Here is a 12,108-nt window from a genome sequence, read left to right on the forward strand (position 1 = left end):
GTTGCTAACACAGGCTGAGGACCTCCTCATTCCCCTCTGTGGAAGCTGTGCTGACTTTGTAAGTGTTCCCCACCAGAGCAGACGTGTGTTTGAGCCCACACGTACCGCAGGACACCCAGTTCTGTGTGCGGGTGAAGGGGAGGGCTGGAAAGGGTCCTGAGTCCCAGCTGCTGCTCCAGTGAAATTTTCCATGCCTGTGGTAGTCACTGGGCAAGTACCACAATTCCTTGCTTCCCTTTTTGAAAAGGAAGCTGAGCAGACAGTGAAAATCTGTAACAGAAATCTGATGCAGAAGGAAACACATCTAACGGCCAGTAAAGTGGTGGCAAACCCTCAGAAAGATGTGGGATTTAAACTTGGATGCCCCCCTCTGCAGTTTCCCAAAGGCTAAGCCTGGTCACTTCCTTGCACTTGGAGCTGTGTATCTTCCCTCATCCACTGCACAGTCAAGGAATTTAATTGGGAATTTTACACTTCACCACTGAAGATAGTCTTAAAAATTAACAGTGGCAAATGCTCATGAGTGTGATGTCTACATCCTTTAATGCTGAACTTGGGCTTAGAAATGTTAATTTAGAAAGCCATAAATATTTTCACTCTTAAATTCTGTTTAATGCTCGAGTTCAAATAAATTGATTTAATTGTGACACTCTCCTGGGCCTTTGGCCTTATAGACTTTGTCCCTTTGAACTGCAATTCAAATTTCACCCACTACTTCCATTATATTCCACCCACAGCACATACTGTAACTTACATTCTTTGAATGGCAAATGTTTCAAATAAAAGCCTTTCAGCAGAATCTACGTAGGCCAGGCTTCTTTTAAAATTACAAGGTACAAAAGGGGTCTGATTTTCTGATCTCTTCTGCCTTTCAAATACCCAGAGGTGCCCTTCCATTAGCAACAATATTAAAAGCTGACTTGCAAACCATGTATTTCAGAGCTGGATTTGAGTATCACCTTAGGTATGGCTCAAGCAAAGGCTCCAGTGTCACTGTGGGTGACCATGTCAGCTCAATGGTCACATACTGAAAAAAACATGGGAAAACTGTAAGAAAATGTGTTGGGAAGGATGAATCAGGAAAATGTTATAAGTATGATTGCCTGGCAAAAAAAAAATGCACAGATAATGGTTTTTCACTTCACAGCAGACCTACAGTAAAACCATAATAACCACTTAAGTAGGAGAGAAAAGGTAAAATTCTGCTGATCCTGTTTTAAAACAAGAGCTAGGTAATAATAAATGAATTTTAAAAGGTGTTTAACACTTTCTCCAGATGCTGTGATTACACTGTGGAACACATAATCAATAAGGGCTGCCCACATCCAAGCGCTTAAATAATCTGAACAAGCTCAAGCATTTTTTATGGCTAATAGTATTAGTTAAAGTAGATTTGGAGAACTTGATTTTTTGCAAGACAGTAAAGTCAGTAAGTCAAGATTTACACCAACCCCTAACAAGTAATTTTTCAGGTGGGCTGTTGGCATTTTCTTTCTCCCCTGAGTGTACCAGCCACTCTTCCCATTGCCAAGGACAAAACCTGTCTCTCAATGCTGCTCAGTGCCATGTATGACTTCAAGGAGCCCCCTCAGAAGAGCAGGAGGGCCTCCTGACTTGTATCTTTATGTGGTCAGAATTGACATTATTTACTACTTTAACAATCACACACTCCTAACCTTTTGAAACACAGTCTTTTGGTGTGCATAGAAAAAGAAAATGACCAGGCAAAGTAATTTCTCAAAAGCAACACTGTAAAGCTGCAGTACGCAAGATTCATTCTGGCTGCAGCTATGCCCTAAATTGACAGTTTCAGATTTGATAATTAAAATTCTGTCTTGTGCAAATATTTCTACCTTTATATTACTAAGTTTTCATACACTTAGAGGGCAACAGAGGTGGATCTGCCTAGGAGGTGTGGGATGCCACACAGGGAATCCTCTGAAACTTCCTGACAAGTGCCTGGGAGCACTTCTGCAGCAATGCTATTTGGCCTAACTAGTCCAACTGGATAGCGGAAAAATCACACTTAATGCCTAATAAAAAACATGCACAGACTGATAGATGTAACATTACCAGTATGCAAAAATTAAAATGAAACAAATTAAGAACTCCGAACATTAAATTCAGATTGTTTATTGTAAACAGAATAACTCTAGCACTCTGTCATACTGGCTGTGTCACATGCACCCAATTCCACATCAACTGCTTAAAATAGCACTTGCAAAAATTACAGTTATGTAATAATAATTTATGGTTTCTTACATAAACTAATTAACAAGCACTAAAATTGAATTACAGTGTATTCTAGGTAGTTCTTTATTGCTTGTAGACACTGCAGCTTTGGATCCATTAAAATGAACCCATTAGTATGCCTGAGTTTATCAAAATTTACTGCTATATCAAACTCAGAAACTGTAAAATGCTGGAGAACACTTAAAAGCAATTAGAAGTTGTTGGAAAACTACATGGGTTTCCACATCCAGTCACAGAACTTTGAAGGTATAAATTTTTTCCTCTGGAAAACATGATTTGTGAGCTTGTATTAGATACACTGCTATTCCAATTTATTTATATAATCTGTTAAGAGTTGATAGTACTTCCATGAATATATATATATTTATTTTTACACACAATAGGAGCCATTTCATTGTATTCACCGTAAGAGTGGTATGTTTAAATACTAAATTCCAAAATATATATTTTTATAATAGGTTGTCAAAACTTTTAATATATATAATACAAATACTTTTACTAAAGGAAAACTATAAACAAAAGTGAAATGCAAGAGGGAAAAGAGCCTCACATTAAGGATCCATGAAAAATGTGAGCAGAGACAACTGGTTTTGTTTAGACTGCATTTTTTTTCTCTTCATCAGGCTAAAAAAGGTGCTAGTGGCCTTCCTTGGCAACAGGTTACATCACAAACTCTCATCAAGTTTATTAAAAAGATACTGAACCTTTAAAACAACTTTTAAATGCACCGTATTTATTGAGTTAGAAGAGACTCTCAAACCCAACTTAAGGCCCTTGCCCTGTTAAGCATTCATTTAATTTGGCCTCAGAGCCAATATAAGAACCAACATTGATTCAATCACAGAACAGCCCTACTGACTACCCCGGGATTCTGATGTTTAACACACATGCCTGTCACATCAGGGCATTATTTTCAAGCTCTTCTAGTAAGAAGTAAATTCTCACTAACACCTCTGATGAGTAGATTTTATATCTTCAGTGCTTTACATACTCTCTCCTCTCTTGAGTGTCATTTCTTTTATGTGTTACAGAGGCAGAAGAACTTAATGCTCCCACCTTGCCTTTTCCTATTTGTGTGCTGTCTGAAGACAAGACCACTCTGCAGAAGTCAGTAAAGCTGGTGAGGACAAGACACCTTATCTTGTTCTATCACTTTACTACATTATGGTGTATATATATCTATATATATATAATCATTATTTCAGCATAGTTCTTGATCCTTCTGAGTTCTGCACAGCCTTCTTCCCAGAAGTAGGAGCAAACCTTTGTGATGTAACCTGAAGCACCTTCCTGAAGGACAAGACAGACCCATACACATACCAAAATAATGATATATCTGACTCATTAGAGAGCACCTGCTTGACATGCACATGTTCTTGAGTAAAGAACTAGTGTGTGTTTAAAATTATTTGCACTAAGAGTGCTTTGCTGGACTGAGACCAAACATAACAGGTGAGGCAAAACAGACTGAGTTCTCCATCAGCACATATGCAACTGAAAACAAAAAATTACACCGAATAAAGTATTTGATATACCAAATGGACAGTTCACAGTAATGCTGTAAAACTGAACAAGATGTTGACAGTATCAAGAGACCGGGACAACACTTTTGGTAACAAAAATAAGATGCAATAATAAAGTGTTTCCAGCATTTTACTAGTTTTAATATAAAATGTCCCCAAATTTGTATAGAAAGATTAAAATCATACCCTTATCTTCAATTATTCTCATTAAAACAATTCTCTCAACCATTACTGTGTTGTCAAATTTCCTTTTTTTCAGCCCCACTGCTTTTCATAAAACTTAAATAGAAAACATGTTGGTTGCATTAAGGATCAATTAAAAAAGTATCATTCAACATGTCACTTCAAAAAAATGTGAAAGTCTCTATTTTTAAGAAAAATTGTTGACCCCATCCCAAAAAGGACTTACTTATCTCACCCCCTCCAACTCCCAATAAGATAATTATTGGGATACTAAGCGGTGTTTTTCAGGAGTAACAAGCACATTTCAAGCAACTTCGTTTGCTCTAGAGAATTATTTCATCAAAATGAAAATTTGAAGGGATATGTTATTTTAAAAATATACTGCATCTACAAGTTTTTATTATTATTGTTTCAGTTGATTTTGGTTTTTAACAGGTTGTCTGTAATATAAATGACACATGACCACAACTGATTTTCATATACCCTCTATCCCTAACACACAGCTAATGTCAAATGAACCAAGAAGGAATTCAAGACTTTCATAATGAACAAAACCATTTATCCCAATGATCTTCAATAATTTTGTTCATCACGAAGTCCCCTGAAACCATGTCAGTATTGATCATTTGCATTTCTTCATCCATTGGGGTTCTTCACAGTTTTGCAGCCATGAAATTGATATGTGGTTTCACCAGTGGGAAGAGCGGCAGACTGCGCTTGAACTCTGTCATATTTTCAATCACACTTGGCTGCAAAGAAGCGCATGCAAGAAAAAGGCTGCTCAGTATTTTCAATCAGAAAAGTGACAAATTCCTTGCTTTTCATTTTAGCTGTTGCTACAGCTACATATAAATACACCTGGTTTGTTCTTTTCTACATTAGTGATTCATACTTCATTAGTACAAGAACCTCCAAAATACGATTTTATTTCTTATGAAACAACCGGTTTCATATTTACATAACTGCATATTTACATAATTCCAAAGAGCTATAATGCAGCGACTGCATTGCTAATAATGTCAGGATCTCCAATAAATGCAGAGCTGATCTTTTCATTTTCCTTCTACTTCAGAGCACCCCACCTGTCCTTTGAACATCAGAGTAAGATCATAACCACAACAGCTATTCTATGCACTATTATTTTTAGATGTAGTAACAAAGTAAGTTTCTAATATTTCAGCCATAATGACTAATATATCCCCATACTATTCATACAAAAATTTCTACCCATGGCAATTATTTCACCTGCAAGGTCTGATGAAGAACACAGACCAACCACACTGTGAAAAGCTAATCACCTCTTGGGACAAACACTGCCACTCTTCAAGAAAATTCACTGAAGGTCCAGTAAGGGCCCAGTGCTGTCCTATCCAACCACAGTGAAATCTGTAATACTAGTACAAACAGAATTTGCCAAATTGTTTCCTCCACAATTAAACACATTGACAGGAATGTCATTAATATTTTAGGTTTTAAGACAATGACCAAGTAGTTGGTTTTGTTGTTGCTTTGGGATTGGTGGGTTGTTTGGGATTTTTTAAACACAGATGACAAATCTGTTGATGCACATGCATCTCTCTCTTGACACCTGATTTATCTGATCACATACTATCAGTATTTTTAGACAATAGTCATCTGTATTTACTCCACAATGCAGATATCCAGTTTCCTACTACTATTAGCTTTCGTTTCAGAGGACTAAAAAGAACAGCGGTAAATGGACAAATGGATAAAAAGAAAAATCAGGAAAATCCCCACTGTTACTGAGAACAAAAATGCATGTAGAAAAGAGCTAAAACATCAGCCCCATGACAACAAGAATTTCCAGAGGTCTGTTTCTCCCCTTTAAACTTATATTTAATGACACAAAACCTCTAGATTAAGAAGGCAGGCTAGGATTTTTTTTTTTTGATGTGTCTTTTTACCTGTGGTAGTGGTGGAGCTGGTGCCAGGTTCACATCATTTTGGCATGGAAATTCTCCAACAACAGGGCCTATTTAACATCAGCAAAATTAATTTGGGACCATAAATTAATGACTATGCTTTACATAACTGATTAACTGTTTTCTCTTATAAGACAGGTATCTAAATAAACCACATTTATTTAAATATTTAAAATATCAAATTTTAAATATTTAAATTATAAAGTATGAGTAAATAAGGTATTATGAACATTTTGCTTTTATATTCCATGTCTGTCTTTAGAAATACAGATAATAATCCATTCTTTTATCTGAAAAGATGAGCTGAGGCAGTGGCTTTTATTCATTTTACCTACACATAAAGAGAACGTAGAAATTGATCAATCAATATTTAAAACTGCTTCTCAGTACAAATTATGAGATCAGTAGCAAATGCCAGTGATACATACAAGAGCAGTGTTAAGAACAGCACATCATTTGATAAGGACATGCCTACACAAGTGTAGAGGTTTCTCCAGGTACCAAAAATCTGGACAGCAACCCCAAGTATTCCCTGCCTATCACCATGCATGTCCTACTCCAATTACCCCAAAACCTTCCATTTCTTTTTTGTTTTTTCCATGGCATAAGAGAGACCAAATGTCAGATTAAAATGTTTAGGACTGGGGAGCTGTTTTAGGACTTGTTATAATTCCTTTAAGTAACCACTTGTTAGGTTGTCTTGCAGGCTCACCCTTGTCTTGGGAACATACCATTACAAGCAAACAATAACTATTCTGGAAATCCAGTTACCTCATTATAACAAGTCTTCTCTAGATAAAGAAAAGTTTTAGTATTTCTATTTAACAATTAGCAGTCATGAAAAGCAGAAAGGTGCTTTGAAGCAAGCCTTCCTTACTCAGCTGCAAAGCTACAATTTCTACACTACCATAAAAATCAATCCTTCTGAGGCAGAAGGGAGTTTCATGACTAGCATGCAGTATCTGCTTCTCTCTGTACTACAGACAAGCCTTTAATATTTTTGATTTTGCAAGCAAATGAATGTTGGAATTCAAGTCCAGAATAAAATGGTGAAAGATTTGCAAACAAAACCTGAGGAGTTTTTCCTCTGTTTATTCATATTAACCAAAAACACTTCTATCCTTTTCCTTCTTGAATTCTAAAATGGAACAATACAGTTTAGAATGCATAACCAATCTATATTACTTCAAAATGAAGCCTAAATAAAAGTTGGTCTTCTTAAGTTTAAATAAAATGTTTGACATTCCCAGAGGTTTTGGGTTTGTTTGTTTTCCGCTCTGAGGGCGCTTGTATGCTACTATGGACATTCATTGCTTGTCTGGTAAAAAATTGCTTACACTGGATTGATAACTACAAATTATAATTTTGGGTTGGTTGGGGGATTTTTCCCCTGTAGGACTATTACAAAGTTAATGCTTGTTTTAAAATATCTTGTTGAAAACAGACATGCTATTTTAGGATATATTGTTTTATTATCAACATACTCCAGAATACTAATAACCTGAAAAACTTGTCTAAAAAAAAAAAAAATCAACAAAAAATCTGAAGCACTCATGTGAAGTAAAGCTATAAAAAACCCCATCTTCTTCCTCTGAAAGGCAGATCTTCTCCAAAGGTGAGTTTTTCTTACAGTGGATTTGTGTGATATAACTTGGCTATCTGTAACTACAACTTAGTGGAACAGGAATTTATTAAATATTATATCCAGCACAATACTTACAGGAATCCATTTCCCTTGCAAGGACATGTACTGATACCTTGTGTCTTCTGGGAGCATCTATTGCCAACAGCACCTACAGTAAAAAATATCAAGACCTTCAGGTGTAGGAAGTACTCGTTAGATATTAAAAATAGTAAAAAGAATGAGGGCATTTAAATTTTAATTTAAGCCTTAAAATGAGGGATGTGCCTTCAAATATTATTAATTAGTTAATTATTGCAACTAATTAATAATTAAACATTATTAGTAGTACTCCTGAATTATTTTACATTCAAGTTAAGCAATTCATGTATTGCTTGGAACTCAGAAAAACTGCAAGTAACAGAAATTCAGCCATTAGCTATCATAGTATCAGGAATGCAACCTAAAATCTCTGCAGAATTTTCAATCCCTAGCAGCCTTCTGGAAGCACATCATTCTGAACACAGTCATTAAATTCAGCTGGACTAGCTCACCAATCTAGCCTGCTATTTCTGCTCTGGAATGCTCGATAATCACGTATTGAGCAGTGGTGTAAGCAAAATAGTATAGATTCCTACAAACCCAGAATATGCATACTTCTTTAAGTTATCATTTAGTAAACAATAGGTACTGAAATTCCATTTACTAACTTTGCGTTTGCTGCATAACTTCACGTATGCTATCGTACTATTAAAAAAATGAAAAGTAAACAACCCCCTCTGGCCAAGAGAGAAAAAAAGAAGACAGACACACACATGCCCATGCATCTCCATGTGCAGAAATTTTTCCATCCAATAATAAATTTCGAAGACATTGAGTCGATCTTATTTTCCAAAGAACTCCCTGAGCTACCAGTTGCTCCATAAGTAATAAAACTCCATGAGCACTTTGCAATATAGTGAAATACCATCATCTATTACACATTACAAAACAGAAAGAATGATGCCAAATTTTTTTTTAATACTGGTGGGGGGTGACAGGGACAGGACAGGGACACATTTCAATCACTTATATTGGATATCCATCTGAGTTAAAATGTACTATTACTGCATAATTATGCTGTTCCTTTGCTCTGCCTAACCATTAGAAGAAGAAAAAACTCTACTGATTTACAGTGAACAAAGCTTTAAAAATATCTGTTTCATTCACAATTCATACCCATAATATAAGCTGAATCACTGATTGGTTGGAGAAAAAGATAAAAGAACAAATGTGCAATTTTGGCCAGGCTTGGTTATAGAGCAGCACATTTCATATCCATAAAGAAAAGATAAATGAAACAAGAAGAATAAGAGCCAGCAAGGAAAAAAAACCAAAACAAAACTCTGTAATTCTGTGCAATTTTTACAGTTGCTATTAAACTAAGTAATATTCAGGAAATAAAAGATAACTGCATCCATTTTATCATCTACCTAAAATGGGTGTCAGTATACCCCTTCAGAGCATGCACAAATAAGATTGAGTTGCACCTCCATCTCATTCTAAGTAACATTTTAGCTGCATGACTAACTTACCTTGTAGAACTGTATAATGTCATCCTTGGTCAGGGTCTTTAGATAAGCCACTTCAATGTTATCTGCACAACAATAGTAAAAATTAGAGTAAGTCTTCAGATCACAGCTGGTTATTAGCACACTGCTTATACAAAGTATACTTTCAAATTCAGATGCTGCATTTGACTGCAAATGAAAAGCTTTTCATTGTTATCTTTCAAGTTAATACTTGCTTCACTAAAAGTGTCAGTAGAACCTTGGCAGAAAATAATACTTCAATACTAAAAAATGCACTTTTGAAGAATACTGATTGCACTTTGGGATATTCAGTAGCTAAAACAGATATGCCTGCTGTTGTGTATTATCTTCAAATCACATATTTGTAATGCAGACTGGTCATAGAAGGCTTTTATTCACAGGTAGAAGCAGGATGGTAGGACATACTTTTACAGAAATGTTAAGGAATGGTTCCTACATACCCCTTAAGAAGCAGTCACACCTTTAAGATATCTGGGGACAATGTGTTTCAGTTGCTATATTCCTTCATATTAATTAAGCTGTCATGGACTAATCACCTAATATCACTGCTGCTTAAGCAGAAAGGTTTCTTGTAGGCGTGCTTGCTTTCCTTAAGATTAGCAAGAAGATCAAGGAAGAAACACGTGCAAGAGAACAAGCAGCTAACGAGCCTGTGATGCAGGCTGTAAGTAATATGAAATTGCATATAGAGGAAATAAAAAAATCAACAACACCTAGTTTGGAAAACTAGGTAAGATTTGAGAGAAAACAGTAAAAGTAGTAATATTAAAAATGTACAAACAAAAAAATCCTTCCACTTCTTAAAGCTAGAATATGAATTTCTGATTTTGACAATTCTAGTAATATTAAAGTGATTAATGATAAAAAATTGTTAGTGGGCAGAGGGGAATTAGAGATATAAAAGTCAAGGGAAATAATAAGTGGGATTTAGATATGAAAAATATGGCTACACTCAGCAGTAAAAAATTCCAGAGAGATAATACTGATCCAATTACAGTATAAACAGAAATACTTAAGGCAGAGAAAAATCAGACTATTCCATCAGACACACAGAAAAAAAGTACTTGAAGTAGTAAGTTTCCATGCCACTTCTGCTCAGGCACGAAACTATGTCATTCTCTAGACCAAGCTAGATGACAAGTCAAAACTCTTCATTATTGAACAGTTCAGTGAGTCACTGTGAAGCAAAAAGACTGTATTTGCTATCATGGAAAGCCAATATACATAAAGCAGAAGAGAAGTCACAGAATACAGAATGAGTTTTATGGAGGAAGCATATTATGCATGAAGACAAAAAATTACAGCTGTGAATAAGAGTCGAGACATGAAAACGTCAGGAAAAACTGATCTGTATGTAAACTGATTCTTTTTTTTAACGTTAGAAACACTATTACTAATGTGTTTAACTGTATTAGTAATGCATCTCAGTATTTAAAAAATATATATAATTTTAAAGTATTTAAAAATATACAATTTACATATTATGTAGGACCACACAGTAAACAATTGTCAGCCTGTTTTCAGCAATAACACTAGAAGGTGGATCTCATTTGGTCTCCTACAAACCTGTAACCTTCAAAGCATCATAGATGAAAAAACAAAAAAATTAGTGTTTCTTCAAATCCACTCTAAGCTGAGACAAACTGCACATTAGTTAAGATATCTGCTGTTGTCTCTGCCAGCACTCCATCAAAACAACTACACAATGCAAAGAGAAATACAGTTCATATGAATGTGTGTACTGGCAGTAATGTCAGTGTGTATCTGACTGCATCTCAGACAGTAAATTATGTATAGGCTATGTAAAAGTTGAAGTTGTTCCCAAATGAATATGACACTCAACAGGCACAAATGCAGCCAAACTACAGCACTCAGTTCTAAAGGAACTACCATTTGTCTTACCTCTGTCAAAGTTATACTGCTGGGAAATGATTTCTCCCCAGTATTTAGCACATTCTGCAGACAGCTTCTTTGGTTTGTCTAGACGACGAATTGCTAAAGCTTGGATGTGTTTTTGGAAGGCCTCTTCTGTCATGTCTTCTATGCATTTCTCCATAGTTTTTAAGAATGCCTCAACTCTGCTCTCTAAATAGTGTGGTGGCTTTTCAGATTGGATAATAAATCGCAGTCCTTGGATGCCATTTGCCCGACGTGGGCCACTGAACACAATGTAACCTTGGCAAAACAACAACAGTCACAAATTAAAAGAAGTCCTTTGTCACAGCTGAATTTGCCAAATGTGGCATGTTTGGCAAGAATGCAATGCTATGCTAACTTAATTCTGTGTTATAAATAAAATAATGAAGGTTTTCAAAACGTGCCAGTGTATTTTTTTTGAACATTTTTATTTCACAGAGGTCAGTCAATATTGGTTTATGGGAAGGGTAAGGAGGAGATGAGGCAGACTAAGAAAAACAAAAGCAATTCTGTCATCAGGATCAGGTTACCAGAAATGAAGCTGTACTCTAGTGCTTCATTAGATTCAACATTAAAAACTTATGGAAACATTAAAAACTTAATGCTGCAATATAAGACCACTACTTGCCATTTTATCAGTTAGATAAAAAGTATCATTCCCTTCCTTTTAGTTCCATTATTTTCTAATCCGAACAATTTATCCTTTCTTCAGCCTTCCTCCACCCTTTTAATAACAAATTTATCATATTTCAGTGTTTTAAATGTTTTTATAGTTCTCTTACCATTTCCTGATGCTCATGTAAAAACTTCTTAGTTTTATTTCAGAGTTTTTATCTGAACAATTTAGAAGCATTACTATTGAGTGCATCTTGAATGCTTCCATTTGTACATCCCAGCATTTTACACAGTAGCATGACACTGCTGATTTATATCCTACTTCTGACCCACTGTACCCTGCAGAGTTTTCTACAAAATTGCTACCTAGGCTGTTGCTTCCTGGCTTGTATCTGTGCCATTGGCTGTTCCTGCCAAACCGTTCCTAACAAATTGCATCTTATCTTCATTCAAGTCATGTT

At 35.6% G+C, this 12,108-nt stretch overlaps 1 protein-coding gene across 5 annotated transcripts in view; it reads right to left on the reverse strand.

Annotated features, from left to right (window-relative positions):
* Positions 1–2,117: 2,117 nt before the first annotated feature.
* Positions 2,118–12,108, reverse strand: part of IDE (insulin degrading enzyme) — a 53,765-nt gene continuing 43,774 nt past the window's right edge. For all 5 annotated transcript variants that reach the window (XM_033065859.1, XM_042779514.1, XM_033065858.2 and 2 more), the window contains exons 21-25: positions 11,018–11,290; positions 9,098–9,159; positions 7,623–7,695; positions 5,885–5,952; positions 2,118–4,708 (exon numbers count right to left, since the gene is read on the reverse strand). In XM_033065859.1, the coding sequence (XP_032921750.1) occupies positions 4,613–4,708; positions 5,885–5,952; positions 7,623–7,695; positions 9,098–9,159; positions 11,018–11,290 (572 nt within the window). In that variant the 3' untranslated portion in view covers positions 2,118–4,612. The remainder of the gene's footprint in view (positions 4,709–5,884; positions 5,953–7,622; positions 7,696–9,097; positions 9,160–11,017; positions 11,291–12,108) is intronic.

The sequence above is a fragment of the Catharus ustulatus genome, chromosome 8, assembly GCF_009819885.2.
Source record: "Catharus ustulatus isolate bCatUst1 chromosome 8, bCatUst1.pri.v2, whole genome shotgun sequence".
NCBI lineage: Eukaryota > Metazoa > Chordata > Aves > Passeriformes > Turdidae > Catharus > Catharus ustulatus.